The following is a 21544-nucleotide window of genomic DNA, read 5'->3' as shown; positions in this document are numbered from 1 at the left end:
AGTGAGAGAAATGACAACACTATCTTTCTATTACTCCCTTCGTCCCCTTTTTAAAGTCCAGTATTCCATTTTGAGCTGTCTCTTAATAAATATCTATTTTATAAAGTTAGTAGGTAAAAGTTGGTACATTTTTTATTTTGTCCCTAAAAGTAGATTCTATTTTGAAAAGTTAGTGAGTAAAAGTATAATGATGATGTCTCCATAAAGGGTAAATAGGAAAAGTAGAGGTAAAAATTGTTGTGAAAAGTGTAATGATGATGTTTTCTTAATAAGTTAGAGTTACGAAGCAAGACATTTAAAAAAGGACGGAGAGAATTCCATTTTTGGCATCAAAGAAGGCATTGCTATTTTGGCATCAAGAAATGGCAATGAGTGAACTTAGATTTTACTCAAAAATATTTTCATCACTTTAATAAGGATGCAGCATCTGTTGAGTTTTCGAAGAAAGACTTACCAAGGTCTAAACTGGCATCTAATGCAATATCAAGACACATGACTATGGGGTGATTAAGCTTGCTCTTACCAACACTAAGAAGCAAAGAACTAGACAACAACTCTAATTTATGAACCACCAAATTAACAAAAGGATTCGTGTGTTGACGCATTTTGGTAGTAATAACAGAGAAATTCACCTAGTTAAGCAATAAGGGTAGCATGGTCCAATCAAGGTTTAGCTAAAATATTTGGGGAAAGGAATTAAAATAGCTTTGGGGAACACCGAAAGGAGCTTTGGACTCGAGTCAATATCGGAACCTGGGGGTCTTTTTCTTTCTTTTGGCCACCTTTGCTTTGCTTTTATCAAAGCCAGACTTTTCGCCGAACTTGCTAATGGCGACACTTACCCAATGACGGAATTGCCCGTCAAACATTAGTGGGGTGTTTGGGAGCTTCTCTCTTTTTTATTTATTTGTATTAACTAGACGTTTTAGATTTTGCGTTTGAGCTTTGAACGATGGAATTGGCTGTCAAACATTAGTGGGGTGTTTGAGAGCTTCTCTATTTTTTTATTTTTTTATATTAACTAGACGTTTTAGATTTTGCTTTTGAGTTTTGAATTATGGTCAGAATAAATTATAGTCAATCTGTAAAATTGTTTGGATGACTTGTAAAGAATAGATTTAGATGGGTTCGAAGAGGGGGAGCCAAATTGTGGTTTCTCATTCTGCATTTCGAGGCTTTTTTTGCCGTTTAGGAGCCGAATTCTAATAATGCATTTCAAAACTATACTATAGAAACACAATTTGAAAATCAGTAATGGATGGGATTTTTCATTCTCATTTCGATATATCTTTCCAAATTTATAATCTATTTTAAACATTATTCATTCAAATACTAATTTGTTACAAAATTTATTTTGCATATATCTTCCAAACATTCTATCGGATTCATAATTTATTTTGGCCACAATCAAAACCAATAACTCATGATCTAAAATACAAAATGGAAAAATAATTAGGCTCCCAAACTAGTCTTGCAAGTGTTTAAGGTTAGAAGAATATATTATGACGTCAACAATTTCAACAGGGCTCTCTCTCTTAGCATAAAACCTAAGCAACCCTTCAAGCTCCAAACCCCTCTCTCTTTCTCTCTCTCTAACCAAGCATGAAGAATCTCTGCCGCCGAAAAGGCACAGTCCACCCCTCCCCACCGCTCATCTCCGACCACCTCGCCTTCCTACCAGCCACCATCTTAACTCTCACGGCGGCGCTCTCGCTGGAAGACAGAGAAGTCTTGGCCTACCTCATTTCCTGCTCCTCCACAGGCAGCTTCTCCGGCCACCAGAAAACTAACACCCACAAGAAACTACTCACCACTTCCACTAGCAGTGGGGACCACCCGCCTTCCTTCACCTGCAACTGTTTCAGGTGTTACACGAGTTACTGGGTCAGGTGGGACTCGTCCCCGAGTCGCCAGACGATCCACGAGATCATCGATGCTTTCGAAGAGGAGCAGCTGGGGGGCCAGAGCAAGAGAGAGAAGAGTAGGAGAGAGAGAAGGAAGAGGGGTTCGAAGAGGTTGGGTGAGTCTTTGAAAGGGACTGACTCTGTGGCGGGTTTGAACTATAAGGATGAGTTGGGCGAGTCGGAATCGGTGGAAGAGAATATTATTAGTGTCTGTGGGGGAGAAGATTGTGCTGAGGGAGAGGAAGAGGCTGAGAAGGGGTCAGTGAGGAAGTTTGTGAGCTTTGTTGGGGAGAGATTTTGGAGCACTGTTTGGAGTTGATGAATTTGAGAACATACACATAGATCATGAATTCGAAATGACGTTTTCGTGTACATCAATCCTTCTTCAGACTTTACATGTGCGGAGCTTCGTGAACTGGGTACGCTCTTTTTTACGAGGTCGAATGAAAAATATGTAGCTGAGATCAGAAATCTATCTCCAAACGAACATGAATGACCAAATTATAAAAGGGAAAATATGGAGGAGGAAGGTTTTGTCTACTTCTCTAGAAATGCCTTTTTTCTTTTGTGTATTAATCTCTTAATTTTCTTTCCTTTTTTGCGCTTGTATATATGGTATGATCCTCTCATAAGATAAAATGGGTAGATTTGAATGCTAACTAGAGTTAATCAGTTTAACTTCACGGTAACGTTTATTGATTCATTCCCCCAATCAGGCCCAAAACTCTAGTACTATAAACTTTTCCTAATCCCTCTTTAACATAGTTTCACCGGAGCTTCACCGTCGTCGGATCTTACGTACCCTCGATCTCCAATAACCAAAGTTTCATTTTCGGTGAAACTCTCTCTCTCTCTCCAAAGGCACCAGATTCGTCGCCCCGGTGAACTCTGGTTATCGGAGGTCATAGCCACTTGTAAGATTCGTCGCCCCTGGTAACTCTTGTTATTGGAGGTCATAGCCACCAGATTCGTTGCCCGCGGTGAACTCTGGTTATCGGAGGTCAAAGCTACCAGATTCGTTGCTCTGGTTATCGGAGGTGAGAGAGAGAGGGGGAATGGAGCTGTGCTGAGTGCTACAGTGACTCGTTGGGCGTGGCGAGTTACTGTAACGATAGGGGAAATGGCGGACTACGTACTAAAACTAGATTTGGACGCTTCGGCTTGACATTTTGTCCCAATGCAGATAGGAGAGCGAGGCTGATGGAGATGCTCTGACAGTATATACATAGTTTCTTGTTCTTTTTGTTTGTGTATTTATTTTGCATCTATGGACACATATTATTAAAGATATATGGGACATGAAAAGGAGATATGACCTCCTCTAAACGCATGTTACCAATTTTTTGGACTGAATACATAAGTGTGACTGTGTGTGTATTGTATTGGGATATATTCGAAAATCAGAAGAGATGTATCATCATATGAGTTAATTTGTATTAACCAATTAATATTGATCACCTTGTAAATAATTTTCAGATCAAGAGATTAACTTATTCACAGAGAAATCGTGAATAAGTTATTACGGAGCTCAATCTCGGCCGTCCCCAAAAGTGTTTTACACGATCCGAATTAAAAACAATCTATTGCCACTAAGATAATCTATTAGCGGCAATAGAATGTTTTTAATTCGGATCGTGTAAAACACTTTTGGACGGTCGAGATTGAGCGTTTTTTGAATAACTTATTCTCAATTTCAAAATGTTGAAATAGATATTTTTCAAGGGTGCATGTTTGCCAAATCAAGAATATTTTTTGTCATTATAAAGAACTTAAAAAATCAGCTCTAGCTATGCTAAAAGTGTTTAAATCATCTCATTAATACTTAATGCTAAAAGCTTCTGTTTCAATTACAGACGGTGGGCATTAGTTTGTTTGTTCCTTTTCGGTTACTTCTTTAAACATCATAAAACGGCGCCGTATGGGTGCTGTGGGAGATTGTACCGTGTCGTTTTTATGCTCTTGTCGTCTTCTACAGTCTACTCCCTGCATGAGAAAGCTTCGAGCTTTACAAAATGACCCCCAAACTATGATGATATTACTGGAAAATCACAATGAACCCTAGAGGAGATTTGTCTCCTCATTTTGGGTCCAGAATAAAAAGACATACTTGCCCATACTCTTTGAATTGGTGTGTTGAATGTTAAGGGATTTTTTTTTTTTTTTTTGAACTCCTGTTGGCATTTTGGGTTTTCCAATTATTGGTCACAAGAGCGGACTAGAAAGAAGACTAAAGTGGGGTCACTTGACTCTGTTGAGATTAAAAAATTCCATTTCATAAGTACCATGAGATTAAAAAATTCCATTTCATAAGTACCATGAACTCACGCGTGGTCAATCCATTCAAACCTTTACCCTATTTTAACGGTGTCAACGTTCGAAATTGATCTACAAGAAGTAGTCAAGGTGGATGTAAGCTAGTAGTTTGTGTACCTTAGATCATCGATAAAAAAAGGACGTATCACAGACTCATTTAACAATAAAAGCTAATCATTTTATATTATTAATTGTAAACCCAGATGTATAAAACATTATGCAAAATCAGACATTAACTGAGGATTTGGTCGAAACATGCTTGTTAGCACTCAACAATGGATGGATTCTGACTCTTCATTACTTTTTAAAAAAGTATCATCTTATTTGGTTTTCAGTTTTAAGAAATTTTTGAGAGGAGAAAACTCAGAAAAAAGAATCATAATCCAATCCGGCCTCAGAACAAGGCAAGTGTATTCTAAAGGGACACCCATAATGCATAGGGTAGCTTCTTGAAAAAGCCAAAAAATGAATAGACGAGATGTATGGCATGTTTGCGAGAGCTATATATGAATACAAATTTTATATTTTAGTTTCACATTCTGATCTAGATTTTAGATTCCGAATTTTAGTAGAACTATAGAAGGTGATAAATCTGTTTGTTACCGTTGCAAAATTATGAGAATTTCATTACTTTTTTTGAATTCGCATGGTAGAATCTCAAAAGCTATCCAAACTCAGCTTTAAAATTGAGAATTTCATCCATTTTTTAGCTTTTCAGAATCTGTAGAATCTGAGTAATCGTTATCGATGATTTTTGGCAAAGACTCCACACTGATTTTGAAAAACTATAATTTGAAAATTTGCAAAAAAGAAAAATAAAATTCCTCGCAAACGCGCATGTATGCCAAATTTGGGACGCGGGGGCTCTGCTGCTCAGGGGTGGGCAGCAGCCGCTGCCCACACTCACACACACTCGTTTCGTTAAAGAAAAAAAAAAACTCTTCCGCTTGCAATCCTAAGGAGCAGAAACGTGATTATGAAAGCCTTAGAGTTAAAATTTAATTATGTCTCTTTAGAATAATATGATCAGAATAATAAGATCTTCACGTCAATTCAAACGGATTGAAAATTAGAGCACTTAATTTTTTAATTATATTTTTTAATATATAAACGGTCTAAAAAATTAAGTGTGCCACTTTTTAATTCGTTCGAACAAGTACGAATATCTTATTATTCTAATCATATTATTTTAAAGAGATATAATTAACTTTTGTCTATAGAACTCTCATAATCAAGTTTCTGATCTACAGGATCCTAAATAAAGAGCAGAAACTTGATTATGAGAGTCCTATAGACAAAAGTTAATTATATCTCTTTAAAATAATATGATTAGAATAATAAGATATTCGTACTTGTTCAAACGAATTAAAAAGTGGCACACTTAATTTTTTAGACCGTTTATATATTAAAAAATATGATTAAAAAATTAAGTACTCTAATTTTCAATCCGTTTGAATTGACGTGAAGATCTTATTATTCTGATCATATTATTCTAAAGAGACATAATTAAATTTTAACTCTAAGGCTTTCATAATCACGTTTCTGCTCCTTAGGATTGCAAGCGGAAGAGTTTTTTTTTTTCTTTAACGAAACGGTGCCGTGTGTGAGTGTGGGCAGGGGCTGCTGCCCACCCCTGGGCAGCAGAGCCCCCGCGTCCCAAATTTGGTACCAAAAAATTATTTTTTTCTTCCAAATTTTGACACTGCATTTGCAGTGATTTGATTTTAAATATCAACTGCACTCTTGACCAACCTCTACACGCAATCATCAGATTCATCACCAATATTTTCGCCAATTATTCTATAATCACAAATACTTATACAAATAACAAATCTATTCACATTCATATTGGAATCCACGTACAATGCATCTCCAGTGTTCTTGGGATCTATAAAAATGTGAGTGTATTTAAAGTGTTTGTGGTTAAGTAATTGATATTTTCACTGTGTATCCATCCAGATGACTGGACAAGTGGATTTCTACTTTCAAAGATATCTGACGTGGCGTTAGGATTGGTTATTTCACTGCCAGAAAGTTACACCACACAAGCGGTGACCATCTGTTTAAAAAAATACAAAAAAATATTCATAAATTTTAAAATAATATTTTATGAAATTCTGTAAAAAATTAATTCCAACGAATAGCAGTAGATATGTTTTTCGAAATTCATAAAGACGAAACTGTTTAGTTTTACAATTTCGTCCCTATAAATTCAAAAAACTATCTATTAATATCTGTTGGAACTTATTTTTTACAAAATTTCATAAAATATTATTTTAAAATTTATAAATATTTTTTCGTATTTTTATGTGCGTGCAATATTGGAGTCCTTCACCTAACTCGTCTCCAGCAACCAAAACAGAATAAACTCCTACAAAAGACCAAATCGAACACGTGTAAACGTCTTCGACAGTTCGACTCTTCAAAGTCCAACGAGAGAGAGAGAGAGAGAGAGAGAGAGATCTGAGGGATTTCATGGCCACATCGAAGCTTCAAGCCCTGTGGAATCACCCAGCAGGCCCTAAAACCAGTGAGTTTTTTCGCCCCAATCATTGCACCCGTGAAAATCATTTCTGCAATTGTTGATTCCTTCGATAATATTTTCTCATACGTGTTAAAAGCGTAAAAAAATAAGAAAGGGTTTACGCAATTGGATCTCATGTACTTGATTTATTTGCATATGCTCGTGGACCCTAATCAGTTCTTGATATTCTTAGCGATTGAATTGAGGGTTTGTGAATGATTGTCCATTCTAACCCAATCAAAGAGTGTGTTTTTTTTTTCCTTCCTCCAAGGTCTCATGTTCGAAGGTGCTATTAACTCCTTTGGAGCCGGTCCATCCATACCTTTGCTCTGACTTTAATTGGACCTTGCAAGTAGACGGTGGAATTGGTTCTTGAGGAATAGTTGAGCCGCGCGAAAGCTGGCCTGGGCGCTTGAGTTATAAGAAAAAGAGTTTTTTCCCCCTCTTTTGTTTTTGTTTTCCGTCATTTTCCAAGCAGCGGTGCAGATTGCATTCAGGGGTATTTTTTTAGTGGAGTGGTCTAGACATGGTTGTTATTGGAGAATTGGGGATTCATGGCTAGAATCAACTGCTTCAAAACATAGGGGGACATTGAAGGTAGAGGGAGTATTAGTTAGACAAATTGTGTATAGGATGAATAGAAGGGTAATTGGATCGATGAGAATAGTGCAAAAGATTTATCTATATGTGATAGAAGTAAAGTTAGGTGATGGGTTTTTGTAGTTGACCCAAATGGTTAGGTGATGGTTTCTCGAGTTAGTTAGTGGTTCTGGGGTGTTTGTTGTGGCTTGTCTCGGAAAGTGTGCAAACCCGTTTGGCCCGACTTCTACATTTTGCTAACGCGGCAAAAAACAACTGGAAAAGCCGAAAAGACGTAGTTTTGGAAATCTAAATTTTGATGCTGTTAAGTTACCAGTAGTCCCAAAAGATTAAGCTATTAGAAATGGGCCTAACAATGTATATCAAGCTATCCAACACCCTCCCTCATGTGCAACCTTGTCTAGCACGTGGAAATTCAATTTTCATAGATCAAACGAAGGAGAATACAAAAGGGGGAAGCAAAATGCAAACAGGGAACAAATTCAAACAAAGAGATTTGAGCCCAAGACCTCTTGCAACTTAGGCTCTGATACCAAAACCATGTTAAGTTATCAGTAGTCTCAAAAGCTTAAGTTGTTAGAAAATTGGCCCATCAATGTATATCAAGCTGTTTAGCAGATGCTTCTAGGCTTTTGCTTTTGGAATTTGGATAATCAGCTTTTACGTTACTTAAGCTGCAATAAACACCCATGCTGTACTGCATTAATTGACTGCGTGAGATAAGATGTTTTGTATAGAAATAGACAGGGGCCTCAAACGTAGTTAAATGCCATTCATCTATTTCAGAATACCCTGGAAAGTCTTTTGTACATGGCTTTCGTAAGTGCCTTGCTTTGAATTGAGGTCAACTGGGCAACAGCTTAAACTGTCGTGCTTTTCTTCGAATTGAGGTCAATTGAGAGCAGCCACTTTGTGCATATTGCCAAAGGTTAGGTCTGTCTCCAATCCTCCCCACTCATACCCCCAATGATTGGGGACTACATGGGTTCTATTGTTGTTGTTGCTTCTGCTGCTTTTCTTCTGTTTCTTTACTGTGTTCTCTTGGTGTCACTGTCACTGTCAATGCTCGATACTCAATATCTATATTCTGTGTTGGCAGTTATTCACTATGCACTTATAACCGTTGTGCTGTTGCAGTTCACTTTTGGGCACCGACTTTTAAGTGGGGCATCAGCATTGCCAACCTTGCCGACTCCTCCAAACCACCAGAAAAAGTTTCTTATCCTCAGCAAGTTGGTACGAAATGTTTGGTGATTATTTCAAATTCAAATTTTTAACCTTTGATTCAAGCACACAAGGCCAACACTTATATTCCAGTTGCATATATACATATAAGGGCATTTGTGTTTCATAAATATTTTACCAGTTCGGGCGTCTTTCTTCCTCCTTTAGAAATAAAGTTTACTTTGTTTTTCTACTCTTTGTGATATGTTGTACAGCCGTCACGGCTACTGGACTCATCTGGTCACGATACAGCATGGTGATCAATCCGGTAAGTTTGGTCATTAACAAGTGCTCAAGCACTAGAGTTGAGATTTTTTTGATATGATATCTATGAGTCTTGTAGTTCCATCCTTGCTGTTTAGATATTTATGCTTTGCTTGGATCAAGGATTGAGGTGAAAGGAGAGATTTATGGAGGCAAAGAGAAAAGTAAAGGAAAAGATAGGAAACAATGAAGATGTGGAATTTGTTTATATGGCTACTCTATCATTTGTTTTTCTTTACAGAAGAAAATCCCTCCAGTTTTTCATTCTTAAAACATGGCCTGAATTACTCTGTTTATGGTGATCATGTTTTTCGTGGTCTTTCAACTTAAGGAAACACAATTTCTGATTTAGTGGGAGAACTATGATTTGTTATCTCTATTATCTTCTTAAAGACTACTGTATAGCCATTGCATTGCTCAAATGGTTTCCTCTATTCAAGCACAAAATAATTTTGTCGACAAATCTAAAATCTAAAATCAGCTTATCCTTATCTAATTTGCCTTCTTATTTGCTAAAACTTGAAATGTCCAGGACTTACCTAAAACTGGTTAATTTGCCAATTTTGCTGCCCTCCCTCTCTAAATAGCTTTCTGAAACCCCTCCTTTGGTTCTTCTATTTTATCCATCTTTGGTTTAGAAGTTATGGACAAAAATATCCTAGATAATCGTGAATACTTACACGTGAGAATTGAGTGCATTTAACACTTTCTTCTGACTTTTGTTCTCCATATTTAAAAATGAAGAAGATGAAGATCTTCTACTTGTAAAACCGTCGGCTGTTTAGATCATGGCGGATGGCCAAGAAAAGTGGATAAATATAACCGCATTTGATCTTTCTGCCTTCATATAAGTTTGTGGATAATGCTAATTCTTCGAGTTTATATCATTTTGGCTGCAGAAAAATTGGAATCTTTTCAGTGTAAACGTTGCAATGGCTGCAACAGGCATCTACCAACTTTCAAGGAAAATTCAGTAAGTTGGCTTGAAATTCGTGTGACTTTGTCAGTTGTTGAATTTTGGTAATGATTAGACACCCATTCAACTAACTTGGTAGTAAAGGGACATTTGCTTTCCTGATTAATGGCTAGTTTTAATCTTGCTAGACAATCAAAACTGCACTTTCAGTTTAAAGATAAAACCAAAGGAAATTGAAAGGTGATGATAAGTGACCAATTGGCCCAAAAGCATTAAACCGTTTTGGAAATGGGTGAACAATGTATATAAAGCTATCCAACAGACATAGGTAGAGAAGGAGCAGAATGCAAGTGAGGAACAATTGCAGATAGAGATACTTGAAACCAAAACCTTATAAAGTCAATGAGAAAAGCTTAAGTTGTCAGAAAATGGGCCCAACAGGCCAACAATGCATCAAGCTATCCAATAGTACCAAAGTAAGTATGGGGCATTTCTTTTCCCCCATAGTGAACAATAGGGTACCCCATTTCCAGCTTCATGGTAAGTACAATCCCAAGTTCAATCAAAACACTAAAGGTTGTTTTGGGGATTTATAGCTTGTTGAATTTCTTGTGGAGATTTTCGACATCTTCGTTATGGCGATCGGCAGTATCAACAATGTGCCAATATTTCCCTTGTCAATAATTTCAGGCATGATTACTATTCCGAGGGAGAAGCTGTTGTTGCCAAGGAATGATGACGAAAAAACTCTCAAGGACTCGAATAGTGTTTTGGTTATATGGCCATTTTGTGGCGTTGCCTCTCCAAAAATCAAGTTCTTGGTTGTATGTTTTAGTGCTTACCCTGTGCTTATTGGGTTTTTATTGTTGTGTTCGAATTTGTGATTGTTCCACTTACTCTTTGTATGCTATTTGTGCCTAAAGATTGGCTCGAAAGTATTTATGGTCTCTAAGACTGCGCTTTGCCTCACTTCGATCCCACATGTTTTTCTCTTTTTCCCTTCCTCTTGTATCAAGCTTAGCCAAAAAAAAAAGAAAGATCCCTCATGTTTCCATGATGTGAAGTAAACAAGTGAAACATTCTTCCTTGCAGTCTATAGCAGCATCAAAGAACCCTAATTGAATCAGGGCTATATTCTGAAGCGAAATGATAGAGTACCGACTAAATGGTTACCGATAGAGTACTGATGGCCCTGCGGAGCCCACTATGGGTCCCGCACGGATGATCCGAACCGTTCAATAATTTTAAAAAAAAAAACGAGCGAGCTCTTGAAAAATCAACTCAATTTAATATGTGTAGGTGCTCGATTCAATCTTTTATTTTTTCATTCAGATTTCACGGATCGGATTATCCTTGTGGGACCCGTAATGCGACCTGTAGGACCGTCAGTACCTCATCGGTAGCCATTTGGTCGGTACCTCTAGCAGTCTCCATATTCTGAATAAGTACCTGTCACTCCTATTAAATATGCACCCACTCGCGGATACAGAGAGCGCGTGGGTGCATCACTGATCCTGAATATACCACCGGTTACGGTGGTGATTTGCAATGACGTTTGGTGTAAGAAGAAGATGCGGGAACAAAATGCCAAAAGGGAACATACTTTTCATCTATAGACGAGAGCATTAATTTCATGGTTCACACCAGCATACTTGGATATGGTAAGCACACAACTAGATAGCCGCAGAAAATGTTCTACTAACAGGGGAAAAAAATGTATTAAGAAGCCAAGAAAAATCCGAGTCCAACATTGCTCCATCCAATTGGTACAGTATTAAATAAATGTCTCTCTCTCTCAATACAAGAATCCGATACAAATCGCAATCGGCTCAACAAAGGGAGCATCAAATGAAGAATGAAGTTTACAAACATAATCCTCTTCAATATTCACCTTCTCTAAGAAGACGTTACAGAAAACAGAAGGAAGAACCCGCATTTGTATTACAGGTACAGACCAATAGCCCACTTCTAATGATGTTCTCTTTTGAGTCAAAATTATGTTAAAAAACTCATCCCATTATGTCCCTGCGCTACTATTGAAGTGTGTCTTTACTGTTAATCTTCTTATTCATCAGAATCTGCGTCACCATCACTGGCCTTCAAGCCTAGACTTAGGTCCAAAGTGCTTACATTCAGATCTTGCCTTGCCAATGGAGTATCATCCGGTGGCTGAAATGAAGAACATGCATCACAAAGTTACCACATTAATTAGCCTTGTGGCATTCAAGCGTAGAAAAAGAAAAGAAAAGAAAACAATCATGCAACACGAAGGAAGAGGAAAAAATCCGTCCTTGTTCAGGCAAAAACAAAAAAGGGAATGGAGAAAAAAAAAGTATCAAACATCACACAACTACAAGAATAAGTTCAACTTTTTGTTCCAAGGTAAACAGACCAACATTTTCTATTTAGCTACAAGAGTGTCCTGAGGTCCTCTTATCAAAGTTGGTGAACGTATTAGATTTTCACTCTATGAATCGAGGAGGCTCTCACTACGAACTCAAATGAAGAACAACAGGCAAGGAAGCAACAATGAGAACACAAGTCACCTGAGATTCTTCCATAGGCACATCATTAATGTCAGGTTTGTCGTCCACACCATTGTTAATGTCGGGTTTATCACTTGCTTTAGCTTCATCTTCAGCCTCATTTCTTTGTTCTTCTAGCACAGCAATCTGATACCAAATCATAACAAAAAATCATCAAATGATGTAGCGACAGCTTCTAAACCATGTCATTAGATGTGTTATCTTAAAGTTCAGTGAGAGTATAGTGTATATGAATCACAATCTCTGCTCGGCACTAGGTCGTAATTCGTTTTATCCTGGGTATTGATAACTTCACAGAAAATGGATTACTTTCGAGGACTAGACACACAAGCAACATGTTAACCTAACATGAACAAAGTTTCCACCATTAAAAATGACAATGATGTTACAACAACCCAACCTTTTCTTTTTCTGGTGCTTCAGACAAGTAGACATTTAAATACTGCTTCTGGTGGCCCCAACAGCATTAAAAATGCACAAAGATGTCTTATATACACGACTAAAATCCTAAATAAGGGGGCATTTTTCCCGAAAGTGACTGAAGCCTTGGTCTTTTTCCTAGTAAAACCTGCAAGATGTGCCCTCTCCTCCTCTTTCCTTAATACCTTGGCTTTCCTTCTAGATTGGGTAATTAAAGACCTTTGACTAGTTGACGACCACGAGGCGATCCACGGTGGTATAATCAAAAGCCAATTGTTTTTAAAGTTAACAATATTGGTATAAAAGATGGCTCACAATGATATAATCAAACTTAGCAACATCTTTAAAAATAATCAAATTTTGGGTTTTGGATAACCCAAACTAGCAATTTTTTTCAATAATCAAAATTTGTGAACCTCACTCCACATAAGTTAACTAGTTTCAAAATTTGTATATACGCATGTTTCAACTGGTATTTTCTTTTTCTCTTCTTCACCTATTCTATATCTTCTTCACTTCACTCACAAACTATTTCTCTTTCTTTCTTTCCAAAAGTGAAGCTCATATCTCTCGATCATCTACAATTCAACCCATAGTCATCGGATTAAGGTATTTCACTCTTCTTTCCCGTTTCTATTTTCCCCCCCAAATTTTTTTTTTTATAATAGGCTAGATAGAAGGAAGTCACCAATTTTTTCCCCAAAATTAAGGTATGGAATCGATATATTTTTGCCAAAAAAAAAACTTAAATAGAGGGAAGTAAATGGAGGTAAACAGAGGGGGCGAGAGAGAGAGAGAGCGTGAAATTGTAGTAGACCCCTTATTTTGGTTATGGACTAGAAGTGACCATTGTGAACCTCAATATTGTTAAGCTTAACAACCTCTTAAATGAATAATCAAAAGCTGATGTGTCAACTTTTGGTTATCATTTTTGCTTATACCACTGTGGATGGCCTGACATGCTCCATTAAGATTAAAAAGCAACAGATAATATTTCTTGAAGGGTCATGCCAAACATTTTATCTCAATGAAAGTACTTAGTGAAAAGCCACCAAAGGTATCATATTCAGATTCAGAAAGCTGTTTCTAACTACTCGAAGGATCTCCTTCATGGCGCAGGCACTATCGATCGCCACGACTACTCCAACCATTGTTGAAAAGTGAGTCAGAAGCCAAAAAAACAAAAAAAAATAGAGGCGTGGGTGGGTGGAGGTTGAAGGAACTTAATTACAGAAGAAATTTCGTGAACAACTAGTGGATGGAATATAAAGGACAAAAAAAGGTCTACAAGGTTATACTCCAACCCCATTCCCAAGCTAGTAGTATGCTAAAATAACTTTAAGACTTCTGCACCAGGTACAACCAGTTAAATAACTGTAAGACTTATCTCAAACTTGTGTACCGCTATCAATTATTGATCTACTAGTATCATATCACACTCATGTATACCGGCAAAGACAATCTATTCACAGCTATTAATTACAATTTCCTCAAAATATCAGCTCCTATGACCCACTCCACTACTATAGCCTCTACAAAATCACAAATAATCTAGTTTCTCAACCACAGAGCAAAGGTTTTCAGCATGAATAGAAATATAATAAAGGGAAAATACATACTCCCTCAGTCCCAATTGGTTCCTTTTGAGGACTCCAAATTAATAAGGGAAAACAATCATTGCATGTCTTATCACTTCTTTTTCCTGTTTTATCCTCTAATCATTACCTTTTGTTACTTTGTTAGTACTATTAATTTCAAAAGGGATGGGTAAAGAGCAAATTCATTGAATATTGCTCATTTAGTTTTGAATTAGCGGTTCAAAAAAAAAAAAAAAAGGTTTCGAAGTAGGACAATCTTTCTAGGACATCAAAAGTGGTAACTGAGACCAACAAATGGGGACGGACGGAGTACAAGCTTATGACCTCAAGAAGTGCTTCTAATTGTTTGGTGCAAAATATTGTTCCCATCAATCACTTGCACCACATTTTCCACCACTCTCAATTTGCAATAGAATAGAAATCCTACATGGTTGCAATATACAACACCAACCCATGTAGAAGCAACAATGAACAATCCAAGACAACTTTAGCTGTAAAAACAAACTATCAGTTGTTTCGAACCAAGGGAACTCAAAATCGGTTGTTTCACCAGTTTTATATTAGTCTAGAAACTAGATCAGCTGTTTAATTGTTTCTAATCGGCTTTATACTGAAACAAGATCAAGAGATCCTTTTCGAGTAGGTGTAAAATTTCTTCCACCATTTGCATTCTTCATTGGAATTTTCCATACTTCTACGCAATGGATGGGCTATACCTCTATTGCGTTGGTTTATATTATGATCTAGACTACATCAAGATGCTCGCCGTTCCATGTCAATGAATCACCAGATTTGAAGTGGTGACACGGCTATGAATGGTTTTAGCACCACTTACACTTGAGGACTATGAATACTAGTATGCGTACCATCAACGAGGTAAAACGCAGCAAAAGCACCACCAAACCAACAATTGTAGCAACATGGACCAAAATAAACCTCATTTTTGTGTGAAAATGTAAGAAAAACTCCAAATATGATCCGTCCGCTTCTGCAGTCCTGCTCCAGACTTACCTCAGACGTGATAGAAACTTGACACAAACAAGTTGCATAACCCTCCTTAGACCCCCACATCCATGACAATTCAGGTGGCTCAATGTTGAAATTTGCAACTTGGTGACAAGAAAAATAATTAGCCTAAAACCTAAGTTCCTTACCAATTGAAGTTCCAATCATCAGCACCATCAGAATCCCTGATATCACCACCAGTAGATTCACAGGGAGACAAAACTACTGCAACCTTACTTTTTGTTTTTGTTTTTTTGCTCTTATCTTCTGCAGTTTAGAAAATTTCCATTACTCTTAACAGAATTTTACAAAATTGACCCAATATGATCAATTTAAGGACTCCAAAGCCACTATGTTCTTCAAGTAAATATTATCATCCCCTTAACTGTCACATTTACCAGCTCAATTTGTCAAAAACATTATCCCACTCTGACTCTTAGAAAAATAAAAATAGGGCACTGTACGAAGCTTCCCATCAAGGGATTAGCATGCTTCAGATATCCTCGTCACAAAAAAATAAAAATCCAACACGCTACGCACAGAACTCTAAAACACATATCCAGACACAGCTACCGTTAGGATGCACATGGGTCCACATGTATCGAATTGTTCCGCACACCGCTCTGTCCGAAGTCGCGGTTTCAAAGTTGTGTACGCAGACTTTCTGTTTTCAGTTTAAGAGGGGAAAAAACCCTAAACCACTGTTAAACATCAGATCGGCCAACCACCGCTATTCTTCCCCCAATAACAACACCACACCTATACACACAATCCTCTAAAACCAAAAACACGCCCACATTCTTTAACACATGTATGCATACATATAGACAGGACATATATAAATTTTGGATATATGAAGACGAAATAAATTTAAGATGGAAAAAACCACAATGAAATTGAGACATCTAGTGAAAGATAAATACCGGAATATACTTGAATTTACGCCTGGGCGGCTCCTCTACGGCGGCGGCGTGTTGGGGGGAGCTCTTGTCGCCATTGCTGTTGCCGTTTTGGCTTTGGGAAATTGGGGTCCACTTGTAAAGGAGGAGGTGAGAAGAGCCGTTACTATTGTTATTAGTACTAGATTGATGAGAGTGGTGGTGATTCGAGGACGCATTATTGTTATTGTTGGACGACGGCGGCGACACCCATTTCTTCTTCCACTTCCTCACGGGGCCGTTGAATACGGTGGACGTCGGGCCGTACCGGGTCGACGAGCGGCCGAGCCGGGCCCCCACTCCCTCCATCTCGCGGCGGCGACTCGGGTGGGTTACGATCCGGGGTAGAGGGAGAAAAAGGGAGGAGAGGTTTTCAATTTCAATTTCTCTCTCTTCTCTCTCTCTCTCTCTCTCTAGCTTTTTTTCTGATGTTGCTTTGTTAGGTACGAATTAGGTAGTACAAGGAGTATGTGAGGACGATCTGGGGATATCTGGACCGTTGAAATCATAAACAGTAACCAAATCGGGTGGATTTCTTTACTTTATCACAATCGCATACAAATTTTAGGGCTACAAACAAGCCGAGTTTTGAATGTTCGAGCGTGTTCGAAACTAGCTGAGCTTGGCTCCTTCATTACCGAATTGTTTGAGTTCGATTGATACATTTAAACGAGGTAAACTTTTTGTAAACAAGCCAAGTTTGAAGTTACTTGGCACTTCGACTCGTTTGCTAAGGAGCCAAGTCCATGACGAATTGAGATTCAGACCGCCCGTGAACAGTTTGGTTCATTTACAACTCTAGAGGTGTTCCTTCCGTCCCAAAAATTGGTCTGCTTGAAAATAAATGGATTTCCAAATTAATTAAAGAGCTCTTATTTTGAAAACAAAGATTACTTTTTAAACTCAAATTCATTTTGGAGTCCTTTCATTTTTTCCCCTCCACTTTTGCTTTTTAATTTGAAGGGTAGAAAATGAAATAACTCAATTTTTGTCAAATTGAACAAAAATAAAGAAAGATGAACCAACTTTTTGGGACAAAAAGAGTACCACACAATCTTCGGATATCAAAGTGGGATGGTGATAGGATAATCTTACATGTTCTCAAAACATGTTTAATTTACATCTTATATTATGTGTTTTATGCAAAAAATAAAAATATCTATAACGAAAAATCTAAAATGCGAGTAAGAGCATCTGTACTAGGCTCTTTACTTGGTTCTTTACGTTACTTTAACGAGCCATTACCCAAAAAATACATGTTTATCAGCCTCGTCATTGGCTGGGTCAATTTAACGTTTGCTATAGTGTCTCTTTAAGAGAAGCGTGGCACTGTTCACTCGTTTCTAAATAAAATATTAGTTTTAACAATGAACCCCTTCAGCAACAGTAAGATGTGTACTGTTCATCCAACGTTTAATATGAGGGCTGGTTCCCCCCCCCCAATTTAGATTTTTTTTTCCTTTTTTTTTCCTCTTTATTTCCTTTTGTTTCTTTTCTGTTAGATTTTTTTTTCTTCGTTTTTTTTCTCTTTATTTCCTTTTCTTTCCTTCCACTTTGAATCTTTTTATTTTATTTTTTTAATAATCTTTTCTATTTTCTTTATTTGTTTCTTTTCCCATTTACCTCCCTTCTTCTTCTTTTTTTGGTTAACTCAAATTCTATTTTCAATTAAAATTAACTTTATACTTAATAAATTTATATTATTTTAATTAGTTAATTAATTAGTCTTAACAATGAATAATAAAAATAACTTGAAATGAACAATAATAAATTGAAATAAAATTTCATTTTATTATAATTGAGTACATATTGTCAAAACATGAAAATACATAAAAACACAAATTCTAATCAATATCTCCTCCAAATGCTGCTCCCGGCGTGCTTATACCCATTACTTCGTACCACAATTGCAAACATGTTCCATAACTGGCTGCCCATCCTTTAGCTTCATTTGATGCATTCTCCTCCCATCATGTTGGGATGGGTGGTACAGGATAATGAGGTTCTAAGAAAACTTGCACGAAGTGATTGTTGTTAACACGGGCAATAGCAATTTCCCGACGGTATTCGACTGGAATTGGAGGGGACCTCAATGGCAAATGAGTAAAACAACCGTAAACATCCTCATCAAATGTATGCAGTACAAGGTTGTACCTTGTTGCGATGACAACTCCCAAAGTCATAGCCTCCATCCAATGATCCTTTGGTGCCGTAGGCTCGAACCAATTTAGTAAAATTAGTAGATGATTTGCCCAATCATGTACTGGATAAATCACACTGTATAGATAATAATTTTGTCGAATCTCTTCAATAAGCGCCTCTCGTACTCGACTCCAATCATTTTCACTATACCCGATTAGTGCAGCTATCGCCCTGAATCCACAATGACCATCACCAAGCACGTCAACAGTGTGGGAAATATAACGCTGATAAGCTTGAGGTAATCGCTGAATGTAGCGATCAGGGATGGGTGGAACTATAAATTGAGTGTTGCGAACCCCCGAACCCCTTCCACGTCTCCCTCTCCCTCTCACTCGCGATGTTGCAGTCCTTGATCCTGAAGTGGATGCTTCTGAGAAAGAAGGTATGCGACGTGTACTTTGCTCATCTCTACCTGTAGGTCGACCTCTATATTCTATGTTGTACGATGGAGGTCGAACTGTGCTACGAGATGGATCTGCCATATCGATAATCCTGTCTATGATATGCTCTCGCATAGGTGGATCTATCTCATCTAATATCTCAACGATCTGAGATGTCCTGTCAGGTCGTGTTCCCTCCTCATTAAACTCGGTTGCGTGCATAGACAACCTAGTCCAATGAGCGTGGATACTCCATAGCGGAATTGGAGTGGAAATAGAACGATAATATGCAAGATCATGCATGCATGACAATCCGTGTGTGATTTTGATCGTACAGTTGCAATAGCCAACAATGCAGGGGGATACTTCTAAAGCGGTTTCTAGCTGATCATGTATGAACTCCATTGCCTCTAATGAAATGCAACACCTTACCTGATCAAAAATGTCGTCACGTAATTGTTTGTGGCGTGGAATGTTCAATGATTTTTCGAAAGACTTCTTAATTTTCCCGAACTGATTTTTCAACATCTTTTCTATTTTATCAAAAGAAGTTTGTAGCGATGACATGATATCCCCAAATATAGCTTTAGCCTCACATGTGCAGACTCTGCCCTGTAATAGAATAATGTATTGTGTTTACATAGGAAAGTATCAAAAAGTATTCCTTAGTGTAGTAGAGAAATGCACAAAATTTTAATAGTAAAGTCAAAAAGCGATTATACCTTTGACTTGAATTGCTTTCGAGGTGCATACATGTATCTGTCCATGCTGAAACAAATCGCTCTTTATACGGCCTTAACCATGTTTGCCACAGGTAAGTTATGACATACGGGAACTGACGAAAATCATCGCACATGGCTTGCCACTTCTGTTCGAAAGACGAAGGTGTAGATGAATTGATAAACGAGTTCCATAACGTGATGAAGCGCTTCCAATACTAAGATAAGCGAACATAAGCGAGTAAGTTCGTCATGTGGATGTGATACCCACAACCTCCAATAGTGGTTTTCGATACTCATTGGTCTTGTATGTGGCGTCAATAATCAGTACGGACGGAAAGTTGACAGATAGCTCTAGACCCATAGGATGAACCCAAATAATATCTGTGATTTCGTTAGTAACTGGATTTGTAAGAAATTGATGGAGGTAATCTTTCTTAAGTAATTGACGTATGACATACTGAATAGGAGTTAGACCGTTCAGTTTGGCTGCTTTGTTTGCAAAAATGGTGTTATAAACGCTCTTGATTCAAGTAGTGTTTGACGGGTCTTTTTGCTTCAAAATATTAAGAATCTCACGAGGCGTGGTGCTGTTGGCCATGTCAACCACAAATTGTTTCTCTATTGGTTTTAGCCTTGACGGGTACTTGTGGCCCTCAATATGTTTTGCTATTTCATGGTTATGGACACCATTAATAACCTCTAAACCCCACCTGATACCGTATGGATGTTGTGGTATACCTGATAAGCACCCGAGAATGTAATGTAGGATGCGCTAATGTCTAGTTTTAGTTTAATTTAATTACCAATTAGTTATTGATAACGTTGTTTGCTTGTAGAGTGTTTTAGTTCTGTTTTGTAGGTGAATCGCCAAACAGGGGAGTTTTCGAGGCGTAAGGCATGTCATTGCCCGAGCAGAAGCTGATTTGCCCGAGCAAGAGGCAGGCAGCCAAGGCAGAAGATGACGGCCAAACATCGAGCTATTGAGCTCGGCATCGATGTCAAGGGAGAAGGTCCATCGATGCCGAGCCCCTTAGTGGTCCAGTCCTTTAACCACCTCGGCATCGATGGGATGTATTGTGTTACATCGATGTCGAGCCCCATAGTAGAGCACTCTAAGGCCGTTGCCATCGATGCCGAGGGACTTAAGAGCGAATTTTCTGAGCATCTTGGGAATATTCCAGGCGCGGATCTTCAAGATATAAAAGCTTATGTCATTTTTGTAAAAAAACAAGTAGATAGATTCAAGTAGTACATTTTTCTAGATCTAGATTAGATTTCATTGCAATTCAAATTGTTCTTGAGTGTTCTTCATTTTTTCAATTTTAAATACTTTAATTTCTGCCTTTAGTTGTTAGTTTTTGATATTGTTGCTTTAATTAAAGTTGTTTCTTTTCTCCCGATCTATCTTAATCTCTAATTTTCTTCTAGTCTTGTTATTTCAATTATGTTAAGTAGATTTTCACTTGCTCCTATCTCACTAGATATGGGTGAGTAGTTTTCCAAGGTTAGGTCATGGGGTGATTAGCATCTCATGGCTCGGGCGAAAATTGCATTTTGCACCCAATAAAGCTTTGATCTTTGATTTGAAAATTGATGTGGGGTTCGGGTTTTTTTGTCAAATTACCGAGGTGTTAACCTCTTTGATCATGTGTAGGTGGGAGCATCGCCTACCCACCACACATGATGCTTAGAGCTCTGTCGCTCGAGGTATTTGCCAAATGAATTCTAGAGCTAGCTTGGTTCTCAAATCATTTTATCTTCCGATTTGAGAACTTTTATCAAGTATCTTAAATTGTGTAATTGGGTGAAGAGTGTGATTTAGCTTGAGTCTTGAGTGTTAATAATTTCTAGACCTAGCCTATCTTTTCTCTAGTTAATTCGTTTTTAATTTAGCCCTTTTATTTCCACCGTTTAAAGTAAAACAAAGTTGGCTGTCTAAAAGCCGAAAGCCCTTACTTGCATCTACAAATCCGATCAAGCCATATAAT

At 37.7% G+C, this 21544-nt stretch overlaps 4 protein-coding genes across 4 annotated transcripts; 2 read left to right on the top strand and 2 right to left on the bottom strand.

Annotated features, from left to right (window-relative positions):
• Nucleotides 1-1538: 1538 nt before the first annotated feature.
• On the top strand, nucleotides 1539-2543 carry LOC131316585 (uncharacterized). The gene has a single exon (XM_058346004.1). The coding sequence runs from the start codon at nucleotides 1603-1605 to the stop codon at nucleotides 2221-2223; it is 621 nt and encodes a 206-aa protein (XP_058201987.1). The 5' UTR covers nucleotides 1539-1602; the 3' UTR covers nucleotides 2224-2543.
• A 4007-nt stretch (nucleotides 2544-6550) lies between these two features.
• Nucleotides 6551-10714, top strand: LOC131315938 (mitochondrial pyruvate carrier 4). The gene is made up of 5 exons (XM_058345185.1): nucleotides 6551-6747; nucleotides 8479-8577; nucleotides 8781-8833; nucleotides 9729-9802; nucleotides 10436-10714. Exons 1-5 carry the CDS (start codon nucleotides 6693-6695, stop codon nucleotides 10479-10481), a joined length of 327 nt encoding a protein of 108 aa, XP_058201168.1. The 5' UTR covers nucleotides 6551-6692; the 3' UTR covers nucleotides 10482-10714.
• Nucleotides 10715-11444: 730 nt separating this feature from the next.
• LOC131316473 (uncharacterized) lies at nucleotides 11445-16761 on the bottom strand. Its single transcript, XM_058345853.1, has 3 exons — nucleotides 16238-16761; nucleotides 12292-12417; nucleotides 11445-11914 (listed from the first exon to the last, which is right to left on the bottom strand). The coding sequence occupies exons 1-3, from the start codon at nucleotides 16559-16561 to the stop codon at nucleotides 11810-11812; spliced, it is 555 nt and encodes a 184-aa protein (XP_058201836.1). The 5' UTR covers nucleotides 16562-16761; the 3' UTR covers nucleotides 11445-11809.
• A 1461-nt stretch (nucleotides 16762-18222) lies between these two features.
• LOC131317221 (uncharacterized) lies at nucleotides 18223-19589 on the bottom strand. Its single transcript, XM_058346789.1, has 2 exons — nucleotides 19557-19589; nucleotides 18223-19446 (listed from the first exon to the last, which is right to left on the bottom strand). Exons 1-2 carry the CDS (start codon nucleotides 19587-19589, stop codon nucleotides 18223-18225), a joined length of 1257 nt encoding a protein of 418 aa, XP_058202772.1.
• Nucleotides 19590-21544: the final 1955 nt, after the last annotated feature.

The sequence above is a fragment of the Rhododendron vialii genome, chromosome 2a (assembly GCF_030253575.1).
Source record: "Rhododendron vialii isolate Sample 1 chromosome 2a, ASM3025357v1".
In the NCBI taxonomy this organism is placed as follows: domain Eukaryota; kingdom Viridiplantae; phylum Streptophyta; class Magnoliopsida; order Ericales; family Ericaceae; genus Rhododendron; species Rhododendron vialii.
This window is presented reverse-complemented; position numbering and strand designations above follow the sequence as displayed.

What these genes read in the sequence shown, in the direction of transcription:
- LOC131316585 (XM_058346004.1), top strand. Translation starts at nt 1,603, where the DNA reads ATGAAGAATCTCTGCCGCCGAAAAGGCACAGTCCACCCCTCCCCACCG.
- LOC131315938 (XM_058345185.1), top strand. Translation starts at nt 6,693, where the DNA reads ATGGCCACATCGAAGCTTCAAGCCCTGTGGAATCACCCAGCAGGCCCT. An exon ending in ACAGCATGGTGATCAATCCG is followed by an intron (nt 8,834 to 9,728) that starts GTAAGTTTGGTC and finishes TTTTGGCTGCAG; the next exon opens with AAAAATTGGAATCTTTTCAG. An exon ending in CAACTTTCAAGGAAAATTCA is followed by an intron (nt 9,803 to 10,435) that starts GTAAGTTGGCTT and finishes CAATAATTTCAG; the next exon opens with GCATGATTACTATTCCGAGG.
- LOC131316473 (XM_058345853.1), bottom strand. Translation starts at nt 16,561, where the DNA reads ATGGAGGGAGTGGGGGCCCGGCTCGGCCGCTCGTCGACCCGGTACGGC. An exon ending in GTAAATTCAAGTATATTCCG is followed by an intron (nt 12,418 to 16,237) that starts GTATTTATCTTT and finishes ATTTGGTATCAG; the next exon opens with ATTGCTGTGCTAGAAGAACA. An exon ending in TGCCTATGGAAGAATCTCAG is followed by an intron (nt 11,915 to 12,291) that starts GTGACTTGTGTT and finishes TCTTCATTTCAG; the next exon opens with CCACCGGATGATACTCCATT.
- LOC131317221 (XM_058346789.1), bottom strand. Translation starts at nt 19,589, where the DNA reads ATGTATGCACCTCGAAAGCAATTCAAGTCAAAG. An exon ending in GAAAGCAATTCAAGTCAAAG is followed by an intron (nt 19,447 to 19,556) that starts GTATAATCGCTT and finishes ATTCTATTACAG; the next exon opens with GGCAGAGTCTGCACATGTGA.